Source organism: Lissotriton vulgaris, chromosome 5, assembly GCF_964263255.1.
Source record: "Lissotriton vulgaris chromosome 5, aLisVul1.2, whole genome shotgun sequence".
In the NCBI taxonomy this organism is placed as follows: Eukaryota; Metazoa; Chordata; class Amphibia; order Caudata; family Salamandridae; genus Lissotriton; species Lissotriton vulgaris.
In genome coordinates, this window is record NC_141693.1 from 1,830,757,311 (window position 1) to 1,830,781,833 (window position 24,523).

The 24,523-nt window shown below is 46.4% G+C and overlaps 1 protein-coding gene across 2 annotated transcripts in view; it reads left to right on the plus strand.

Annotated features, from left to right (window-relative positions):
- Positions 1–10,870, plus strand: part of COPZ2 (coat protein complex I subunit zeta 2) — a 96,619-nt gene extending 85,749 nt beyond the window's left edge. The window contains exons 7-10 of one of the 2 annotated variants that reach the window (XR_015296074.1): positions 4,521–4,572; positions 5,412–5,519; positions 8,870–8,908; positions 10,103–10,870. Coding sequence is in view for 1 of the 2 variants with exons in the window: in XM_086924286.1 (XP_086780412.1) it covers positions 4,521–4,572; positions 8,870–8,908; positions 10,103–10,150 (139 nt within the window). In the remaining variant the exon portion in view is untranslated. The remainder of the gene's footprint in view (positions 1–4,520; positions 4,573–5,411; positions 5,520–8,869; positions 8,909–10,102) is intronic. The other variant, XM_086924286.1, reaches the window with a different exon arrangement.
- Positions 10,871–24,523: the final 13,653 nt, after the last annotated feature.

Sequence of the window (24,523 nt, forward strand, 5' to 3'; positions counted from 1 at the left end):
GGTCCTCACAGCTGCAGACAAGTTCATCGTCAACTCTTCTGTAACACCCGACATCGGAGGGCATTTGTCTTCCAAGTCTTTTGGTCACTCCTGAGTGACATAGACTCTGTCCCCTCTGCTTGCAGGTACCTCTCATCTAGAATCCACCTTCGGATTCCACCAGACACTTTCTCCTTCACCAGCAGCGGCAATTTCCTGAAGTCCTCCATTGGATTTGACTGCGGTTTCCGACACCACTTTACACGTATGCACCCAGCTTCCCTGGTGTAGTTAACGTGGGAACTAGGGTATGTACAGGTGGGGTGGCTCTCCAACCTTCTGTCTTCCACTGGGTTTCTTCAGGGTCCACTGGGAAGGATCCTTCATCTTTAAAAATCCAACTACAACTTACACGTAGACTTGTACGGAGAACGAGGTTGTACTCCCACACTGCACACAACCTCCGTGGGGCTCCTAGTCTCTCACCTTAGGTGGTTCCTTGGGTCCCCAGCACTTCGACGTCCTCTCGACATCGCCCTGACTCGAGTTGTGGTTCTGATACCACTTTCTTAGTATATGGTTTGGTTCCCCCCTGGAGTCCACTGTGTATTTTGTGCTATTTACTGCATTTCTTCATAAAGTATTGTGTGCATTGTGCATATCTCTGGGTAGGAGAAATGTGTATGTTTTAGAGAGTATTATATAATAAATACATATTTTTATAAATACTTTGTGTGGTTCTTTTTCACTTCATCTATACCCTAAGATTGCATTGTGGTAAAAAAAAAAAAACAAGCTGCTTTACACCTTCTGTCTGCGCCTGGAGGCTGCTCTCCACAACTACCAATTAGTGAGCTTTCTAAGGTTGCTTAAGCCCTCTTAAATCACCATAGGGGTTGTCTGGACTGGTGCAAGGTGCCCAATTTCATAAGTGGATATCATGTACCAGGCCAGCTTTTCACAACAGCCATTCCAGAAAACCTCAGATGCATTCTGGGTCAGCTTTTCTAGTTTGCACACAATTGCCACCTGTTGAGCTGATGGTAAATTGCATGTGCAAAATTGTATTTTTGCGATTAGATGCTATTTGCGAATGCAATGACCATAAGAATAGCGACTCATTATTAATGATTTCGTAGCAGCGAATCTCTATTTGGAGTTGGTAAAATACCGAATCATTATTCATTCACATTACACATTTTACAGCTGCAAACAGTAAAATAGCAAAATGATGTCGCTAAAGTTTTGTACAAATGGCCCCAAGAGGTGAACCATTTCATGGTGTGTGTTAGGTAAATGTTCAATATTATATGCCTCAGTTTTAGATGTTGTCTCCTCTGAAGGCGCCGTGGTGACATCATGAGCATTGAATGCCTATTCTAGATGGTTGTTTTTAAGAGAATAGATCGGAGGAAGATGTCACAGTGAAGATGAAATGATGGTTTGAGCACGGCACGCTGCCAAGGAATAAGCATGGTTTGGAGAGCTGGAACGACTGGGGCAGCTGCTAATAGCAGAGGTGTGCCATTGTAAAGTCTGTGGCCTTTCATCTGAGCACGGGGGCCAACTGTGCCTACCTTCTGCCAACTGTGCTCAAAGGACAGCAGCGGCCTGAAGGGTATTATTGTAGGTTGCAGAGCCCTAGGAGTCCGCTTTAGGACAGAGCAGAAAGTACGCCGCGTGCTTCTGAGAAGCATTGGGACTGATAAACTCGGGGATCTTTCTCCCTGGAACATGCATAGTTGTCTTTTAGAAGGTTCGTTCTGGGTATTGGAAAACCGCAGGCAAATAGCCTGGCTCCGATGAACGTTTATTCTAAGCTTTGATGGCACACAGTGTATTATTAACTTATTAACAAGAAGTATTAGAGAGCATTTAAATAAACAAGGGGGGGGGGGGCATTTTATCCTCAGCCAACATGTGTAGGACCTGGTCACGGCTTGTATCTTAGATGGTAGTGTCAGAAACTGTATTGTGGACTGAAGCTTTTTATTCTGCATTCTGGGCTGCAGGGGCATCTATCTCAGTGTCTGCAGAGGGTTAGAGTTCATTCAGGGCTGCACAGTCACTCACTGTGTAACTTGGAGTGGAAGGGCACATCGTTCTATAGAAGTACAGTCACTTCTTGGCTCTTGGATCTCGGATCTCATTCTCTCTTCCTCCAGTATACAGTATCCTGGACTGCAGAGGCATGGTGATATCATGGACAGCTTGGGTACAGTCCTAATATTTAACTGTCAGGTCAGTTCCTGCATCCCAGACCACAGGTCATGTCTAGTATTCTGAAATCCAATTTGTGACCTGTGTCCTAAACAGTGGAATCGCATCCTATATTGTGGGCTATGAGTGTAATGTTGTGTATCCCAGGATGCCGAGAGTGAGGTCCGCTGCACTCCAAAAAGTGTTCAATGAACTATAAGGGTACTGGATGATTTCAAATTGTTTAGGGTGCTCAGGGTGATCCACTTCTGTCCGAGAGGGGCATGGGAAGCAATACAAATGAGAAAGACCTTACGGGTGTAAGGTGGAGCTCCTGAGCACTCCTATGAGCTCAATATATGCTGGTAATTAAACAATAGTGTTTAATGTTTCAAAGTTTTATTCACTTTGTTTTTTCTTATTTCAAAATCAAAGTTTTTTGATTGAGAATAGTTCATGTACATTCATTTTGAATGGTTCCACGAACATAAATTCAAAACAACATGATTGTCTGTATAAAGAAACGCGTCAATATCCCTGATGCATTTCGAGCAGTGGAGCTCTTCTTCAGGGGGTCCATATGATGTAAAGGAAAGGTTGGAAATGCCAGATATTACTGGTGGCAGAGCCTGAGGTATAAGGCGAATGGTGGTGATTCCGTGTTCCATAGCTGGCGTCCCGTCGCTTTGGAGACTTGAGTTTACCCGTTCCTTGTTCCTACTATTTTGCACCATCAGTAAGCTCTTCACTTGACCTTTAACATTGGTGATGTGTTCCAGGCTTCTTTTTCGTTCACCGTATAGTTCACTTTCGTGGTTCATTCTGTTTGCCATTCACCCCGCATACTTCTATACAATGGTGATTCCTACGCGACTTCTTCAGTCATTGCGACTATCTCCTCACTTTTATTTTAACATTACTCTAGTTCACGATCAGTTATTCACACACCTTATGTTCCCCATTTCACTTTTTTATCAGTCACCCACACGCACAATCTCGGCGTCTTTTCACCATCTAGCTCTCATTCATTGCCACCCACCCTTAAGCATGCCCCACGATTTGACTGCACATTAATCATCACCATTCGCCTTATACCTCGGGCCCTGCCACCAGTAATATCTGGCATTTCCAACCTTTCCTTTAGATCATATGGACCCCCTGAAGAAGAGCTCCACTGCTCGAAATGCATCAGGGATATTGACGCGTTTCTTTATACAGACAATTATGTTGTTTTGAATTTATGTTTGTGGAACCATTCAAAATTAATGTTCATGAACTATTCTCAATCAAAAAAACTTTGATTTTGAAAACTTTGAAACATTGAACACTATTGTTTAATTACCAGTATATATTGAGCTCATAGGAGTGCTCAGGAGCTCCACCTTACACCCATAAGGTCTTTCTCATGTGTATCCTAGGATGCCGGGTCGTAGTTTGTGCCCTAGTTTGCAGGGTCAAGTCCTGTATCCAGGTCTTCAGTGTCCTGAATGACAGACCCACGCTCCTTATCCCGGACTGTGGATTTGTACCCTGTATCCTGGACTGAGGAATGCACCCTGTATCCTTGACTGCAGAGCTGTAATGTGTAACTTGGACAGCTGAGGGGGATCATTCCCTACAGGGTCCTGGACCCTATTCTGGACTGCAGGATTGTGGACCCTGGACTAAGGGTTTGCTGGTATTGCGGACTTCACGGTCACGCCCTGCATCTTGGACCGCAGTGTCACATCCTGTGTATTGAATTGTGCAGTTGTATCCTGTATCTTGGACTGTGTGGTTGTATTCTGTAACACATACTTTGGTGTCATATTCTGTTTCCTGAGCTGTGGGTTCCCGTCCTGTGTCCCAGACCAGGGTCATGTTTTGTAATCCAGACTTTATCATAGTTGTGCGGTTGTGTTTGTATCCTCAAAAGCACCATTGCATCTCATATTCTGGACTGCTGACAGCATCACTAACCTAGCCCACTCCCCCACATGAGGGAGACATGGTATTGTAAATGCAGGAGGCAGCTTTTACTAAGCATTGAGTTGCACTGACAGAGGGTCACAGACAGTACTAGGGTAGCAAGAGGCCGGGTGAGGTCAGACCAAGATCTATAGTAGCAGGTGTTGCTTCAAGTCATGTTTAAAGGGCTTTCATTTGACAGAACATTGTGTATGCTCATGTACTGGGAACAGCAGGGGCTCTGCAGATCAGCATAGATGTGGTTGATGCCCCACAAACAGTACATGAGTCCGTTGAAAAGCGTGGCAGCCCACCGTGCTGCGATTGCAGTGCATGCTGCGCTTGGAGGGCAGGTTGTGCGCAGACGCTGATTGTCTTTCTTTGCTTTTTATCAGAGTGATCCTAGAGAGTGACTCCCAGCAGGTGGTGCAGAAACTGAACTTCAGGGTAAGAAAATGCCCCAACCTACCTACATTCCTGCTTTTATCTGGCCTCGCATGTACCTGGCACTTACCTCTACCGGCTCATTTTTTTATATGCCTCTTTTATACATCTATCACTTACCTTGACCTGCTTGCTTTATACTTCTGCCTGTTTTCTACTTGCCTCTTTTCTCGATCTATATGAAACCATTTCCTACCTCCACTTAGTACCCTGCATTTTGCGCCTCCTTTTGCATCTGTGTCCCTTACCTACTGCTACCGGTAGCTGCCTCAACCTCGTCTTGCTCCTCTAATGAACCATCTATTAGACCCTATCTGTCACTGCTCTGGCTAAACCTGCACCACTTCTGCCTCCCCCCCCCCCCCAGCCTGCCCTTATATGTAACTGCTCCCAGCCTCTGCTGACCTCTGCCTTTCCCTGCCTGTGTTTTCCCCGCCTGTGTTTTCCCCATACTGCTACCTGCTCCCCAACTCTGCTTGCTCTCCACCTTTACTCTACCTGCTCCCTGCCGCCATATGCTACACACTTCAAAATATCCTCCCCAACTCGTGCCTGCATCTTGTCTGTACCTGTCTCCCCCACATGTGCTCTACTCTTGTCTGGCATGTGCTTTGCCTCTTGACTCCATCTTCTTATGGACCCCTCAGTTCTCCTGACCTCAGTCTGCCACCTGTCTTTAATTCCCTTCTCCTACATCCACCACCTGCCCCTATTCTGCTTGCCGCCTCTATCACCACTCCTGCCTTTAATACCCCAACTGTCTCTTCTCCCCTTCATCACAACTCCCTGCTCCGATGATACTGTCCAGACCTTTATTCTTTCTTTAACCTTTTATGTCCCAGAATGCCTTGGAGCCAGCCTATGGCTTTGTGCTGTTCGATTACATCACAGGTAGCACAGAGCAAACCACACAACTCGCGGCAAAGAATAACACCTAGAGGAGCTTCTGTGTGAGTCCCTTGCATGCAGTGTGCACAGGGCATGTCCAGGGCGTGTGGTGGAGGGAGTGGCACGCCATGCGTTTTGCATCACATATAGAAACTTGGATGCACTCTATTGTTAATGAGTTTGTAAATGTTAATGTAAATGAGTTTCTAAAGCACGCTTACACCAAAGTAGGCGTCTTGGCGCTAGTTGCATAGACCCTAAGCACTGTCAATAGTCGAATACAAATGCAATCCAGACTTTTGAGGAGTACAGGACAGTTAGTCTAAAGAAACAAGCCCGCTTTTTGAATCCTTCCCAGATTGCAAAAGGTTTGGTTGAGCTCGGACATGTTTTGGCAGTAAATGCCACCATTCTGCTGCCGTTAAGTAAAGCTTCTCCCACCCCAATAGGCTTTTCTTATTCTTGGTACATGTACTTTGTTGGCAGTACCAGACCGTAAGGTACGGGGGGAAAGTACAGTTAAAGATTTCCCGCAAGAAAAATGGACCGGCTTGATGTAGTCCCTTGTGAACCCAACAAAGCACTGGCATAAGGAAACTTGAGTGGGCCCCCTGCAAGGTACGGTGCGGGGCCCCCGCCTCCCGCTCCGCATGGGATGCGAGGGCCTGTGTTACGCCACTGCATATTTGTACGGTTCCTGCTTGTTACATGTCTCAGATGGTTTCTACACAGGATGTGGTGTGCCTCGTCTGTCACATGTTTAGGAAAGGGGCATCATTTTAAAGCTTAGCGCAGGTCACTTGTACCCATGGTAGTGAGTATCTGCATGTACGGTGTACTGGGCAGGATGTCTCTGTACCTCGTCTTGCTGCACTCACTTGGTTGCATAGTGGAATGTGTTTTTGCATGCCACTTGCAAATTATGCTGCATGTATTAAACCATTATGAATTTTATATCGCATGTGCATGCACTCAAAGTGTAAGTCTGCATGTCATGTGTGTGTGTGAGGATCTGCTTGTCGCACGTCCACAAATGCACTTGGTAAAAGTGTGTTAGCTGAGATAGTGTGTTACGAACTTGTGAGTATCAACATATTCTGTGAGAGTGTAGATGCCACTTGGATGTATGTTTCTGTCGCGTCTGCAAAAATAGTATGTTGCAGGCATGTGAGTGTCTGGATGCTTAATGTGAGTAAAGTCTATAGGTTATTCAAGCCATGTCTGCATGGATTGTCTGTGTTACGTTTATGTGAATTTCAGCATGGATTTGAAGAGAGTGTGTGAATGTTGCAAGAATGCAAGTACTAATCCATCAAAGCGCAAACATTCCATTCAACAAAGTTTGCAGAATCCCTTCCCTATTATTATTCATGAGAATCCCCATGAATGACGCCAAACGGAGGGATGATTGCATGCTAGGGACAGGAGGCCTCCATCCATTCTGCCATGTACACAATGTGCATCATCCTGCGAATAGTATTTAGAGAGAGCATGCAACAGTCCTCTTGACCATTGTCTGGCACCATGATGCCCCAGTTGTTGGCCGCACAGTGCAAGATGTCCATCATGGCATGCACTATGTGAATCTGTGCCACTTGGTTTGATAGGTTGGTATCCAGTTGCAATTGTAAACCACTGATGCAGGCATTGTGTTTTAAAGGAGGAGGAGAGGCCCTTTCACACCCACTCCACCTTCCACATTCTAGTGAGCTGCAAAGTGCACATTCCAAGTCGAAAGGAATTTTCTGACCCAGTGGGTACCTTTAGTAAGCTGTGGCTTGCCTTTTGCTGTCAGAAAGGTTATGATTTTGCACAGTGGAGGGTTTGCAGCGGCTCATAGACTTTATACATCAGTCCCAAAATAATTCATTGTGATGTAATGCACTTGGATTCAAGATTACATTGAATCCCTTTTGGTTCCTGGGAATTCATGTTTGTCCTTAAGGTCTTTATAGAATCTAAGAGAGGTAACTGCTTCTTTTTGACTGAGTTTCCTCTATGGAAATCACTCTCATTGCCTATCTCTTGCTGTGAAATTTAACTGAAAATCAATAATCTATTAGAAGGACATCAATTTAATTAATGCAGAATGTTAACCCTGCGATTATTAGCACAACTAAAAAGCTTTTAGAGGGGATTAAAAGGCTCACCTAAATTAACCATTTGAAAATTCCATGTTTTTGCACTTAGTTCTCTCAAACACACAGAACATGTGATGGTCGGAATGCTTGCATGAAATCTAACCACTGGGAATCGCTTGGGAAAGCATTCCAACCCATCATTATTTTGCCCACCATTCAATCAATCAGGGTTTTTTAAAAGCGCGCTACTCACCCGTGAGGGTCTCAAGGCACTGGGGAGGGGGTGCAGCTCCGGTTTCAGTCGAAGAGCCAGGTCTTGAGGTTCTTCCTGAACAGGTGCTGGTTCCAGGTCTTGGCTGCGATGTAGGAGAAGGCTCTTCCGCTTGCTTGGCTTCTGTGAATGCGGGGGGGTCTAGCCAGGGCGAGGTCGGTGGAACGGAGGTTCCTCTTGGGTATGTGGAAGGAGACTCTCTCATTGAGGTATTTGGGGCCGATGTTGTGGAGAGATTTGTAGGCGTGGGTGAGCAGTTTGAAGGTGACTCTATTCTCGATGGGGAGCCAGTGGAGGTCTCGCAGGTGTTGGGTCATGTTTTCGTGTCTTTGTATCCTGAGGACGAGTCTGGTTGTGGTGTTCTGGATGGTTTGGAGCTTGTGTAGGAGAGTTCTGTTGATTCCGGCATAGAGGGCGTTGCCGTAGTCCAGCCTACTGGTGATGAGCGCGTGGGTGACAGTCCTCCTGCATTCGTGGGGAATCCATTTGAAGGTCTTGCAGAGGGTGCGAAGGCATTTGACTCTGTTGGAGGCGACGGAGTTTATCTGGTGGGTCATGGTGAGGGATGAGTCGAGGATGATGCTGAGGTTCCGTGCGTGGTCGGTAGGGGTGGGTGGGCTACCGAGGGCCACCAGGTGTTGTCCCAGGTGGAGGTGGAGGGCCTGAGGAGGAGGACTTCTGTCTTCTCTGAGTTGAGCTTCAGGCAGCTATCCTTCATCCAGGCTGCCATTGCTACCTCAGTTTGGACCCAGCTATATGCAAATCCGTCTTGATACTAATCTGATAGGCACAGTCCAGCCAAAACTATATGGCCAGGTCCTCCCTAAAACAGAACACAAACAACTCTGGACCGGTTTCGCCCTGATTGGGGCTCATCAGTTGGGTGTAGTTTGGTTCCAAGTGGCACAATGAGCAGAGGTGGCATGGTGGGGTGCTGCCCAATTAATTAGCAGTGGCTGAGAATAATTCAAGCATTTCATCCATTACTTTTTTGTATACTTGTCCATTCTCTCAATTGTGTGGCTGTTTTTATCTAATATTATACTTTTCTCATCTTCAGGTGGATGACAATCCACTGTCTGAGCAGAGTGTGGCCCAGGTAAGTTTTGCTGCCTCAATTTCTCAGTTTAATCATTCAGATCCTTGTCAATTTGTGTTTAAGAGTGTTACAGTGTTGAGGTGGAGAAGACCGTAAGCGAGTGGAGAGCTGAGTTAATGGTCCTAGTCTCTTCTGAATAGGTGTAAAGAGATAGTAAGAAAGTAAGATAAAGTAAGACATATTGTGAGGTTAAGGATATAACTACACAGAATTAAATGTCACAGGTGAATTCAGAATAAACAACTACATCCAAGTCACTGAAGTAGATTCTCTGTATTGACCTATGTATCCCACCAAGAGTAGATCAGGTGTGGCCAGCTCATCACGAGGACTTCTGTAATGCTTTCTGTGACCTACTCACCTTTACCTAATGACTATGCACCTTAATCTCCATGCCCCGGGCGCATGAAATGGGCCACTGCTGTGCATCTACAAGTTACTTACCCCTAAGGAGCCATGTATCCATGTAACCTACAAAACTCTTCATTAACCCCTAAATCCATCAACCTGATTGCCCTTTGCATTGATGCCTGCATCAAACTCGCATGGCAGGGTCCTCAGCACCCACATACTGCTCCCCCCTACAAGCCTCTGAATGCTCTCCGTAACCTTCTCTCATCTCAAGAACCTCTGACTCCAGCAACTTGACTATTCATATCAAATCCTCTGCTCAAGTCAAATGGGAAGGTGTTCAGCTTTATCACCTGCTTTACTCATGTTTGATGCCTACCAGTGTCCATCCTCCACCTGACTCACATTTGAGCTAACAGCATCCTCACTCACGCGTGAGAACCATTTATACCTGTGCCTAAGTCGCCTTTAAGGAAACTTGGCATTGCTATCAAAACCACACATACAACTTAGCAAAGAATAGCCTTTTGATCCAGGGTTTGCAGTGTATTTATATCAACCAATCAATCAGGACATTTGTAAAGCGCACTACTTACCCATAAGGGTCTCAAGGCGCCGGGAGATGCTGCTACTGCTCGAATAGCCAGGTCTTGAGGAGTCTTCTGAAGGTTAGCAGGTCCTGGGTCTGCCGGATGAGGATGGGGAGGGCGTTCCAGGTTTTGGCTGCGAGGTGGGAGAACAATCTGCCGCTGGAGGATGCTAGTGTCCTGCTTTGCTTTTCACAGTTTTCTAAAGGTTCACCCTGTTTGGTGGCTAAAGTTTGTCTTTCTTCTTCCATGGTAGGTCCTGCAGTCAGCCAAAGATCAGATCAGATGGTCTATTCTTAAGTGAGTGCCCAGCAAGTGCCATGGACCTCAACGTTCTGCTGTCATTTGTTTGGATGGCGAGGCAGAGTGCATTGAACATCTTCCTCGAGGGCTGCAGCAGCTTGCTTCCTTTGTTGATGAGCTACTCCTCCTATTTACCTGCACAACACACATGGAAGGAGGATGTCTCACACCAGCACGTGTCCTGTTTGTCTGCCAGACCACACATGCGACCTATTTATGTTCACCTTGCGACTCGACAGTTTAAAGGGCCCTCGCTCCCGGGAAGCAGTGCTTGCAGCAGGTCACAATCTTGAAGAAAACCACTACACAAAATTTATTTAATTTTAAACAGTATTTAACCGTGGGAGGAGGTAAAAGTGGCATCAACTTAGGAGTGATACCATTAAAAATGAGGTGGCAGCCCTACACATATATCAGAGCTTTGCCAGCTTGCAACTGCTGTCTCTCAACTAGAGGTCATCACATTATGAAAGTTAGAAGCTTTTCCATGCATCAAGCCTTCCCAATGCAATCCTTTCCCCACCCTAAACCAGTCATACCATTTCTGATGCCTGCTATTTTTCCTCCTACCGGAACCGCCTTTCCAGACTGGTAATGTATGTTTGCTGTGTCCTGCCTATGAGGTATCTCCAAGTTTACAGCTGTCTTTGCAATAGCCGAGACAGGACAAATGTATAGTTTTGTAGATGTTCAGCTTGAATAAAATTTCCGCTTATGAATATTTGAGTGTCATTATGCATGTTTCATGCACTTCCTTCTCTTTTCAGTCTCCGTCTCGCTGTACCATAGCTCACTTGATCGTCCTCATAGGTCCTGTTTTCCTCACCTCCGCTTTAGTCTCTCTCGAGTTCCTCTGCTCCACATGTTTTCCCCCTGCTCGAGCCTAGCTCCTTTTTCTCATCCCATCTCTCTTCACTCCCTCCCTTCAGATATGAGTGGCTCCATTTCTTCTTTTTGGCTTTTCCACATCACTCACAATTCAGTGCCTCCCTCTGCGTGTCTCCTGAAAAGACAGTACAAAAACCTGTCACAATAACATTTCCTGCTCGAATCAGGCTTGATGGGAGGACACACCTGCAGCACTGTCTCCTGGGTCTTTGTTCTCTCAGGAGATAAGGATGGAAGAGAAAAAAAGCGGAGGGGAAGAAGAGAAGAAGCGGTGGGGAATGAAAAAGAGATAGCGAACAGAGAGCGGGCAAATGGAAGGAAAGAATCATAAAGGAAAAGTGAAAGATAAACGTATTTGGCAAATTGGACTTAAAATGCATGGAGGCCTTAGAAGGATGGAGCAGATATTTTTAGAAATCCAAGCGAAATTGATTTCTCTTCTCCATTCATGCTAATTCTATTTTCTCTCTTTGCTGTAGCATTGGAGTTTCTTTGCTCTTTCCTTTCTAATTTTACTTGACAGCAGTAAGCTTTTTTGTTATGCGTGTCTGAGAATAGTGGAAGCGATGGGGATTCAATGCAGGAACCTCCCCAAAGTAACCTTAAAAATCAGGAAAGAAAATCAGTATGTACGTGTAAATTCAAAATTGTCACCAATCAACATAGGTATGTTTAAAGGTGTTTATAAGAGACTAATATCGGAGTGGAAGATTGGAGAATAAGCGAATGGCAGACCAGACGGGGTGTGAAAAATAATGTCTGCAATTGCATATATATGCTTAAATAGTGGTTAGATATTAAATTAAAAGAATCGAAGAATAGGAATTCAAGAGGTAGGCGTTTTTAAGTTCTGAAACTCTAGAAGGATAATTTAGATTGATCCAAGATAAATACTTTAGGAACCACAAACTTAATATCCTAAAAAGAAACACCTTCCCAGGTGTCTTCTCTATACCACTTTCTCTGCATACAATTGAAGGGGGGAGTTTTTATTAATTTGCCTAACAGACTTCCATTAATGGTGGAGAGCAAAGAATATGGTCAAAGAATATGGCTAATTAGTGATTCTGACGGAAGAGTAGATTTTTACATAAGGAGATTCCTATAATTAGTACGCATGTACCTTAATTGGATGCTTTTGAGTTTTTTTTTCAAAAAGTGTAATTTATTTGTATACTGTTATGAAGGTTGTGTTATCCTAGGGTAGAGACTTTAATCTCTCACTTGATGCGGAGCTGGACAGACAGTCACAACCCGTATTTATTAGATACAAAGTTTTGAGGGTTCTGGGCGATATTAACTTGAATTAACACTCCTTGGTGAAAATCAGATCAAGTTTGAAAGCAGTTTTTCTACGTGTCATCCCTTTGGCCCACAGTCGAGAGTTTGTTATGTTTGTATGTTTGTTATGTTGTCACCCCAAGTGAACACCCAAAGAGGATGGTTAGTGTAGACTATATCCCAAGGAATGTGTCCGACCATTCCCCAGCAATTTTTACAATAGAGTACTTTAAAGTCATGGAACCTCGTTTGTTATGTTATGTTATAGCCGTACTTTTAGAGCGCACGGCTACCCCGAGGGGTGTCCCGGCGCTTTAGCAAAGAGGCCTGAAAAACTCAGAAAACAACAAAGCAGAGACGCAGCAGTCACAGAGATCATGTAGAGAAAAGCACGGTCTTCAGCTCCTTCCTGAAAGCCAGAAGATTATTGGCTTTGCGGAGGGAGAGAGGGAGCTCATTCCAAAAACGAGCCGCCACGTATTGGAAGGACCGGCCTCCCATCCGGACTCGTTTCACAGCAGGAACTACCATTTTTGCCAAATCGGCAGACCGCAACATCCTCCGCGGAACATAGGGAGCAATGCGCTTCCTAATGTAGCCGGGGCCAATAGAATGAAGGGCTTTAAATGCCAACGTGAGACTTTCACACTGTAGTAATCAATATGTGTTCATTAGTTTTATTAGTGTAATTGCTCTAAATAACTGGTTTTTGGACGACATATATTTTTACTGCTGTGATGTGTAATTTGTATAGCTTTCTTTCTATACCAGGTTTTGGATTTAAGATATGTAATTTGTGACCAGTTGTAAACAAGATTATATCTCGGATATCTGGTCAAAGATTATATAATCTCTGATAGCGCTGGCCCAGATAACAAAAATGGACATCTTTTCCAGATTAACACATTTTAAAATATTACACATTTGTTAACATTCCAGTGGCGGTATCAGTTAACCTGGCTTTTCCAGCAATAGCCAATGAGCCGAGTGTTTCATTTATATATAGTCAGTTGTCTGTCTTGAGGTCTTTCAGCGCCAGGACACTCATTTGAGTAGCTGTGTGCTCTATAAGTACCAATTTACATTACATTAAATTACATAGTACTTCAGGCTCTTGATTTGGATGCTTACAGAATCTGAAACGAATGGCTTTATTAAATAAATCTTTATATCCTAAAATACAATAAGGGGGGTTATCTTTTTCAAACTTGAACCTGTACTGGATCACTGATTTTGCTTTCTGACAAAAGTTATATTGTCTTTCCACTTAAATCAGACTCTGGATTTACCAGTTTTCTTACCAGAACCAGTTGCAGAAAGGACATTACATACACCTGTTGTTAAACTCGCCCTTATGTACTATGTGGAAAGACAAAAATATTTTGAAAAACACAACTATTTGTAGCTTTTTTAAATCCAAGGAAACGTAATTGCTAGATAGATAGTTAAATGTATACAAATTTGCTACATCAAGGCAAAACTAACACAACCCACAACCCCAAGGAATCATTCAACAAGGAAAAAGGGAGCATCAATGACTTTCTTGAGAAATATCCTGCTAAAAGACATTTGCAAAGCCTAAACATGGAAAAACCCACAAACCTTTACCAAATACAATTGTGTGGATGTACAAGCCAGACAGCAAGCTCTAGTGGGATAAACAGTTTTACGCACATCATTTTTAGGCAAATGTACCATTTCATGTCTAAAGACACCGCAAGAGGAGTACTGCTTTACAGTCTACACCACAGGTACTTATAGTACGGCCTTCCTTGTTGGCCTGCGGACCTTGCAGACATCGTACCTGTGCTCCTTCTTTTTTTTTAAAGAGTGTCAGCAAACACCTGCGGTTGCAGCAGCGCGGACTCCGAGAGACTCTGTTGTATGGGGGCCGGGCGATTCCAGTGATAGTTAGTCAGAGTGGAGATGCAGGGAAGCTAAGAAGAGGTGAAATACTACAAAGCCTTATTAACAGATAAATAGTCTTTTAAAGACCTGTGAAGTACTCTGGTGTGGCTGTGTGTGTGTGCCCGGGAAGCTATCTCAGCCCTGGTTGCCACACACGCGGGGTGAGGTGACAGAGGACAGCAGGGTGTGAGAGCCGGAGGGCAGCAGGGAGTGAGAGCCGGGTGAGGTGGTTGTTAAGAGCCTGTGATGTAATGTTTCCCGCCAGCCTGTAGTCAGGTGGTTGAGCCATGACCAGGGAGCTCAGGCCTGGTCTCCGCTCTAGCAGCACAGCGCACAAATACTCGCCGCTAAGTTGGCACTATATATAATTGATGCATGCATACCTACACGGACGGGTGACTGGTGCCAAAGGGGGCTTTGATCTGACAGCTCTGGGGTAAGAGTCAGAATTAAAGGCAGTGACAGATGTGACCCCAGGCCCAGTGGTGGGACACAAACCCAACGAAGCTGCAAATTCAGAGCGAAAACAAGCTGGCTTTTACATTAAACAGGGAGAAGAGGGCGGGGGAGGGGAGGGGGCTGGTGACGGAGACGTGTAGACACAGTACGTGTGCACTGCCCGAGGCACCAAGACAGATAGAGAAAGAAATAGACATAGAAAGATAGAGGCAGAGACAGATAGAGGCAGAGACGGTTAGAGACAGGGGCAGACAGAGCTAAATAGAGGCAGAGACCGGGACAGACTGATCGAGGCAGATACAGACAGAGACAGATCAAGGCAGAGACAGGGACAGGGGCAGACAGATAGAGGCAGAGACAGAGAGAGGGAGACAGAGGGGGGCGACAGGGACAGACAGAGATAGGGACAGACAGAGATGGGGACAGACAGAGGCAGAGAGAGGGAGACGGAGGGAGACAGAGAGGGAGACAGAGTGACAGGGAGGGGGGAGATGGAGGGAGACAGAGAGAGAGAGACAGAGAGAGAGGTAGACAGAGGGAGGGAGACAGTGGGAGGGAGTCAGGGAGACAGAGGGAGGGAGAGGGAGACAGACAGGGATACAGAGGGAGACAGACAGAGGGATCTGTGTAAGATACGTAACCCTGCTGTTATTGCCGCCTTGTGGGGTGATCCCATGGCCTCCTCCCACTATTCTTCTTCTTAAATTTCTCCCAGGTCAGTTTCCCAATCAATTTTCAACTTTATTAATGGGTTTGGGGAATTGTCCATGATCGTTTTCTGCCCAAATCATTAACGTTCCAGGACAGAATTTGCAGTCTGGACATTTCCATGCCCTACATCATTAATGCAGTGCTTAATTTGAGCTGCTGATTACCGGTACTCATCACCGGCAGTTAATCATCAACACTGGCACTTTTCATGACCACCAGTCAAGGACACATTAATTTATGGTAGTCATGGGGAGATTACATGATTGTCCATGAATCACAGGATGTTAAGCCGATGCTGAGACTCGAATTCAGCAGCTCTATCCATTACGCCACATCCTCACCCCACTTTCATGGTTAGTGGTTGGTTGTGTTTCAGGCGGCGCTAACAAGAGAAATGAGCTGGTGCAAGCTGCCTCCAGACGAGAGCCCCGCCACTTAGTTTGTTACAAATTAACCACGGCATCAATGTAACTTTTTAAGAAGTGGGGCGTTCAGCATTCTGTCCTCTAGTGAAGTGGAGTCTATGTTTGTGCCTACTCGCTGGAGTGTCTCTTGGGGGGTTGTACGACGGTACAACGCAGGTAAATACATTGCATGCCTTTGCCACGCATTTTTTACCACGCATGTTTTTACAGCGAATATACATTTACAACGCATGCCAATACCACACACTTTTTACATTTTAAAATAGGGGGGCTTCATCTTTCCAAAGATATTTTAGTTTGCAGATCCCTATATGATCACACTGAAGGAATCACTGTAGTTTTCCCAGCTCTGCCAACATCTCACTACCCTTAACGGTGGCACGAGTATTATTGTGCCTCCCCATCCTAGGAATTAATGTCGCTCCTCTCTAGTCTGCAGTTACTATTTTTGACTGTGTACATTCGCAGTAGATGTGGTGACAGCTTACTTGCCATGCATTATATAATTCCAGCAGCAGGCCATTTGCCCCTCCTGCCTTACCCAATTGTAATTATGAGCTACAAACACTTCTGTTGGGTAAAAAACATTTCTTCAAGGCAAATTGTTAATAAAGTTTTTCATTAAACATTAAATACTAGAAGGGCCTGTAAGTGATCTCTTCAACCTGTTGGAAATTTCTCCTGACTCAAATGACACAAATCTTTCAAGAAAACAATATCTTACAATCACTAACACAAAACAAACATCAAATTATGTTTTAGATATATTATTTTTCATATATCAAAACATGTATATATATCTTGTTTCATATTTCTCTTTTTAACTGCTGTCCAGAAAACATAAAGAACAATACATCACATTGACATATACATAGTGAAAATAAAAAATCTCAGATCACCTCGGAACCACATATAATCAAAATGTCCCAAAACATTTTGTTCAGTGTATGCTTTTATCATCATTCCATATTCCAAGGATAGCTGACATAGGACATAACAAATTGTTGGTGACGTTTCGACCCTGTGTTCAAGTGTTAATGACTATACATCATGGCGGGTCTTTCTCAGGACTAAAACAGACCAAAGGGCAGCCTTAAATGTATTCAAAGAAAGACATATATCAAATATCCAGAACGGTATCCGTTAGGTATGTACCATGACATCTCAGACCCCAGCCGGGGTTCACTCGATGTGGGGATGGTGTTTATTTGTCTTGATCAGGTATCCTCCTTCAATGTTAGCCCTCTTGGCTCAATCATGGCTTCATTTGTTTTTGTTTTGGAATTTGACTAGCAGCAGCACTTTCTGCTAGGTCTTGATAATTATGCTGTTTGAGGGCCCAGCTGTTTGTCTCCCATTAAGTATTCCAGCTTAAGGATCTATGGCATCAGCTTGCTCCTTCTATTTTCCCTTTTATGTGTCAAATGGCCTTGCCCCTTACCAAGTTGTTTATATGCTTTCCAAAGTTTGGCATTAGACTTAATAACATCCAAATTTACCTTAAAATAGAGATCTATGTATGCCCGGAGTTTATTCACCAATTTCCTATATTTTAAATAACATGCTTTGAGCGACAAGCCCTCTTTCTACCCTCCCTCTGATCCTCTCATCTCTACACAAGGGAATGGTCTGATATCCCCCTTGCAAGTAATCCTGGTCCCTGAAATGGGCCCGTGTGAAGTTAGTGGATAAGAAATTGGCAATTCCAGGAAAACATATGATGGGCACTCAAATAAAAAGTGTATTGTTTTTCGAATGAGTGCTGTTTCTGCTGGGAAACATCCTTTACCCTGCAGTCAGAATAACGACCTGCCTTTCAAACGTAGTCGCTACCCCAACTGCGACATTACCATGCGTTCCTTTAACCCACAAGTCATTACAAAGACTAGCTTTAGAGGGTGCGTTGTTGGGCTGGTGTTGGCTTTTAAGTCAAACACCGTCCTTACTGTTGCATACACAGGAGTTGGAATAGTAATTTATACTGGTAAAGTAACACGTGGTAACGTTGCAGTTGGGGTAGTGACTGCGTTGTGAAGGCATGCGGAGTAAATGCATGCGGGGTTCCGTCATACAACCGTTTCTGCCATATGTCACCCAGAGGGCCTTTTTTTAATGTTACTCCCTCCGTGGGATACTCCTGTCTAGTTCCTCTTGCATAACCAAATGGAAGTCATCACCCAGCATAAGTATCCCTATCAGCCTTTTTGACAGCAAGACGTCCAGTGTCAAGAGTACTGGATGTGTTGTTGAATCAGGACATATATCGAACAATGATTTAACGTCATTTCATCTCGGTGGCCTGTTTGCACTACATATCTTCCTTGTGTGTCAGTCCAGGTTTGTTGCAAGATGTAAGGTGTGGATTCTTTGATCAGTAGAGCCCGCTCCCTGTGAGTCTGATGTGCATCCCAAGTGGGCCCGGTTTTGTAGCCACATCTTTTATGGCTGAGATACCCGCCACCCCCTCTCAACACAATCCCCAAGAATTGGGAAACCGGAAACAGTTCTTGAACTTTTGGAAGGCGGGAAGGGAGTTACCCTTCCCGGCCGTATTTATTAAAATATGAAACAAAATAAAACATTAAAATAACAGTTTCATATTATGTACAATTTCATTTCCACATTACGATGTTTGGCTAACCTTAACAGATCTCTAATACAAAGGTTCTCCTAGCCGAACTAACATCCTACAAAACATTTGACTTGAAATTGTACATCCTAACGTTAAGGGCCAACGGCAAGGTCGTAACCGGTGTCAGATCCCTAAACCAGAAATACCCCCTTCACTTGTGAGAGGAGCGACCGCACAGAGGCGTACCTCAAGTGCATCTACCAATTTCCCTTTGTACTTGACGAAGGCCCCAATAAACTCGACGCCATTTAACGGTCGTTCGAGGACTCGTGTGAGGTGTCTAAAAGGTAGCGTAAACCCCCTCCCGCACCCCACACAACTTACCCATCTGCCGTCGCAGATGTCCTGGCCCCGGGAAATTCCCCAGGAGGGGCCGTAGCCCCTCCTATCCAGGAAGGGGCCTTGACCACCTTTCCTTTCCTTCCGGCGGCCTCTCCTTAGACAGGACCGCCTCCCCGTTGAGGGGCCAATTGGCCACCTCCCCCGAGCGCTCCCATCCGTAATGGGTGACGCCCCCTCATAGGGATCTTCGAATTACTGCTCACCGATCATGACCTTACCGCCCGACCAAAATAAATACGACAATTCTACCTAACTTACTAAGATTACAAAGCAACATCACTTATTACCAAGCGTAAATACTGATCAATCCTCGTACCAAATTACTTTATTTGCAAAACATACTGAAAATAACCATTCTTTATTGCATCTTAAAAAATTTCACGACGATCATCACAACCTGTAAGAAAACAGAGAAAAACCAAAGAGATACTATATCAAAACTGTATTCACAACGACTCGCTGTCCTCAGGGGCTGGTGGGTGGGTCAAAATTGGCTCTTCATTCCGTCTCGAGCTCACGTGCAGCGGGGAGGTGCAGCTTCAGAGCACAGGAACAAGAGGATGGTTTCTTGGCTTCCGCTCCTTTTATCCGTCTTCAGGGCGGGCGTAAACCCGCCCCCGCCTGCCTCCGAGGGCATGGCCGGCCGCGTCGGCGTCTAGGACAGCCCATTCTAGAGCGGGAAAAAGGCGCGCCCCGGCTACGCCGCTTCGGGCATACCAGCCGAGACTCGCCTCCCGCCCAAGATGGCTTCCCGGGGGGATCGTGGTACTCCACCATACGTTCGGGGGGACCGAATGGTCGCCCCTTTCCATATGGCTGAGATACCCGCCACCCCCTCTCAACACAATCCCCAAGAATTGGGAAACCGGAAACAGTTCTTGAACTTTTGGAAGGCGGGAAGGGAGTTACCCTTCCCGGCCGTATTTATTAAAATATGAAACAAAATAAAACATTAAAATAACAGTTTCATATTATGTACAATTTCATTTCCACATTACGATGTTTGGCTAACCTTAACAGATCTCTAATACAAAGATTCTCCTAGCCGAACTAACATCCTACAAAACATTTGACTTGAAATTGTACATCCTAACGTTAAGGGCCAACGGCAAGGTCGTAACCGGTGTCAGATCCCTAAACCAGAAATACCCCCTTCACTTGTGAGAGGAGCGACCGCACAGAGGCGTACCTCAAGTGCATCTACCAATTTCCCTTTGTACTTGACGGGGGCCCCAATAAACTCGACGCCATTTAACGGTCGTTCGAGGACTCGTGTGAGGTGTCTAAAAGGTAGCGTAAACCCCCTCCCGCACCCCACACAACTTACCCATCTGCCGTCGCAGATGTCCTGGCCCCGGGAAATTCCCCAGGAGGGGCCGTAGCCCCTCCTATCCAGGAAGGGGCCTTGACCACCTTTCCTTTCCTTCCGGCGGCCTCTCCTTAGACAGGACCGCCTCCCCGTTGAGGGGCCAATTGGCCACCTCCCCCGAGCGCTCCCATCCGTAATGGGTGACGCCCCCTCATAGGGATCTTCGAATTACTGCTCACCGATCATGACCTTACCGCCACAGGCCGGATAGTTGACCGGCTATCCGGACCCCCCACAAAACTCCTACCTAAAGGTCATGGTGTAAACCCCTTAACCAGGCTATGAAGTCTCCTATGAGTAACTCGTTCCCCACCCGGGACAAGTGAACCCCGTCCCCCAAATACATACTGTCCCCTTTGATACAACCATGCGAAACAGAATGTATTGTATTTGAACGAAACAATCTACTCACTTTGTTATTTATCTTCCTTACTGAATGATTCAGAGCAGTAACCGAAATAGCCCCCCGCCACACTTTCCGTGGGATCATATGGGACCATGCAATTGTGCACCCTGGAACTCTTCTTGCCAACCAACTTACTGTGGAAAGCATTGCCTCAAGAAGAAGTCGTCTACCAGTGGCCACCAGATCGTTACCCCCAAGATGGACTATGATTATAGACGGCGGTGACCTTGTCCGCTCTAACAAACCCTCAAAAAAGAATTGAAACTGGTCAATACAGAGCCCGCCCTTTCCGTAGAAGGACACCCTGTACCCGTATTCCCCAGCCACGTGAATCATATCACCTGCTTTGAATACGTCCGCGGCACGCCTCACATATGAGTGGCCCACGACCCACACCTCTTTATTCGCAGACGGTGATTTCTGACCGCTGGTCCCCAGGAGTCGGGTCGACTGTACAGTCCGCCCCGCTTCGTAAGCTTGCGTAACTGAAAATCAAACAGAAACAAGAAGCGTGAGTATATCATTACTGCTTCACAACATGTGCAACCGCACATACCTTTTATAACAGTTCGAGGACCAACGCCCCACACGTTTTACTTGTTCGACACTCAGACCCCTGGCTGTAGCCTCAGTAGCAGCCCCTATCCGAAAGGAATGGGTCCCGAACTCGCCGGGGTTCAAGCCCGCGGCCGAAATCGACATCGCAAGCACCCTCTGGAACTGAAACCTCGTCAGTGGGGTGGCGTCAGCGTGTCTCAAAAAGGTCCCCCCCATGCTGCAACCCTCTGTGCCAAATATTCCTCTACGCATACCACAGGGCACATGGCAGACCCGGGGATCCTCTGAATGATTACGCAGTCCCCGATTGCACCTTGATCGGATTTGGACCTAACAAACGAGACCGTCATCGTCTCCCCCCTGACCTGAATGTGCTCCCGGCACAATCCCCCCATCGTATCCCTCTTGTTCTTCGCCACTAGTTCGCTTACCCGCATAGCCCCATGGAATGCTAGCGCAAATGCGGCCCGGAATAACACAGTTTCATACTGGGATGAACATGTTGCAGGGAGTACGGAGGATAACAGGGCCAACCTATCCAGACCTATCGGGTGCCTCTCATCTACTCTGCGACCCTCAAGGCGTTGCCACCCACGTAGCGCTTTCTGCACAACGAAAGACGCTGTCGGGTCCTGGATCCCATGAGCCTTTGCCATAAAGGAAATGGCGGCCCGATGCCTCTGGGCCGTAGCTACTGATTTGCCTGCCTGATGTAAAGAGAGCAGAAATTTCACAACAAACTCTTCCTGACCCCAAAGCTCCCCCCTAGCAGTACCCAAAAAGGCCCAATAGGAACGGAACGCCCCTTCATATGCCTTCCTCGTCCTGGGTGCTAAACTCTCTCCCACGAGGTTTTGTAGTTCGGGGCACCGAGAGACCAGAGAGCTTCGGGAAAGGGTGCCGCCACCGGGTCCGCTGTGGGCAGAAAACCCCAGAAGGCCTGCATACGGAAACGAGAAAGCGCATCAGCCGCTTGGTTCATCACCCCCGGCACATGTCTTGCCCTAAACAGTACATTCAGTTGCATGCATAACAACACAATCTCCTTGAGCAGTCTCAGAAGCAATATGCATCGTGCTGCCTGACTATTGATACACTCCACCACGGTCATGTTATCAGACCAGAACACCACAGAGTGATCACGGAAACCCCCGGGCCACGTTTTCAGGGCCACCAAAATAGGAAAAAGTTCGAGAAAAGCAATGTTACTCGTCAACCCGCATTCATGCCACCATGACGGCCATTTTTGAGCCGACCATTGTGTACCAAATATGGCACCAAAACCTATACTCCCCGCCGAATCTGTCCAAAGCCCCAGCTCCTCGGAGGACACCGCTGGATTGTTCCAGACAATTCGACCATTAAAATCCGCCAGAAATGCCAACCAAATGCGCATGTCCTGGCGAACCTCTGCCGAGAGTCTCGTGCGGTGATGTCCCTCCTTCAGGCCGACCATGGCTTGTGCAATCGAGCGGGAAAAGGGGCGCGCCATTGGTATCACTCTTAGGGCAAAATTCAACTGACCCACCACCTGTTGCAATTGATGCAGGTTTACCTTTGTTGCACGAATACATGTCTCAAGGGCTAACCTGAATTTCAATACTTTTCCCTTGGGTAATCGAAAACAACCTTCTACCGAGTGGAGCTCGATCCCCAGAAACTCGATCAAGGTCGAGGGACCCACAGTCTTACCTGGCGCCAATGGCACACCAAATTGATTCATTAAGACACAAAATGCATGTAAAGCCTGTCCACACTCAGGATCCCCGGCTGCCCCCAAAAACAGAAAGTCATCGAGATAGTGCATAACATGTTGAAAACCTGTCTTCCTTGTGAATACCCACTGCAGAAAACAACTGAACTTCTCGAAATAGGCACATGAAATCGAGCACCCCATTGGCATACATCTATCCATGTAATAGTGACCCTGAAACATGAAACCAAGAAGACGCTGATCGTCTGGGTGTACCGGGAGCAACCGGAACGCTGACTCGATGTCTGATTTCGCCATCAGCGCCCCGGGCCCCAGGCGATTCAACATGGCTACGGCCTCATCGAAAGATGCGTACCGCACTGAACACACTTCCGTGTCTATCGCGTCATTCACGGAAAGACCACGTGGGGCTGACAAATTATGTATCAGCCGAAACTCACCCGGGTCCTTCTTGGGGACCACCCCTAGAGGGGAACAAACAAAGTTAACAACCGGTGGCAAATCGAATGGACCGGCGACACGACCTCGAGTCACCTCCTTCCCAATCTTTACCTGGACCACCGCCGCGTGCTGCAAGACCGATAGTTGATTCTTACAGTTTGCTACACCCTGAAAATTCCCCACTGGGATGCGGAAACCATATGAGAACCCGTTTCGCAACACCCCAGCGGAAGCATGATCCGGGTATTCGTTGAGCCAAGGAATCATTGCCATGGTATCAATCGGAGTAGGTAAAGGCGCCCCTCGGACTATATTAGACCTGTTTGGTGCCTCCCTTACCACCGTTATCACCCGTTTTGGCTCTGCACAAGGACTCAGGATGGGATGGCTGCCCACACCCCCCACACTCATGTCTGAATTTGCATGACCCCTGGGGCCTCGTACATTTCCCTCTGTTAAAATTCCAACAGATCCCCTTTTTCCCTGTGTTGCCACTCGGCTTCGAGTGGTACTCGTTACCTGCACCCGTCCGAAAGGGTGTCCCAGCGTTTTGGCGGGAAGATTCCCCTCGGTCACTCCCTACCAATGGTACCTTCAACATTCCTGTACTCTCCATTTTTTGCCATGACACAGAGTCGTAACAATCCCAAGTCAACAATGGGTCGTGTTCCTTAGCTTTTCTAAAAAGATTGTCATAGCAGAACCACTGATTGCCCCCATATGCCACAGAATACTCCATAATACGTGACTGATAAATAGGTAACTCGGTCAGCAACTCGGGCCTGCGCTCGCCCATGATGGAGGTAAATATGCCCCACGCTCTGCCCCAAGTACCAATGTTCTCGTCAATTTTAAAGGCGGCCATTTTTGCGCCCCAAACACTCGGATGCATGAGCTCCTTTTGGCTCTTCACATGCTCTATCTCGTAATGGTCGGTAAGCAATGAAAACATGTTTACATACTTATCCGCCTAAATCAATTCCTTAATTTCTAGTGGAACATGCTGGGCAATCTTCTCCCTTCGAGAAGGTACAGACCCCTCCCCCGCAATCGGCAATGGCCGCTTACCTGAAGTAGACCCTGCACTTGCCGCCGCACTTGGGCCTGCTGCCCTTTCAGCCGCCGGAACCTGTGGGGGAACAGAAGGTGGTGCCTTCGCAGCTTCCCTGGATTCCCGGAGTTGCCTCATTACTGCCCGGGCGTCGTCAGCTGTGGCGCCCTCGCTATCTTTTCCCAACCA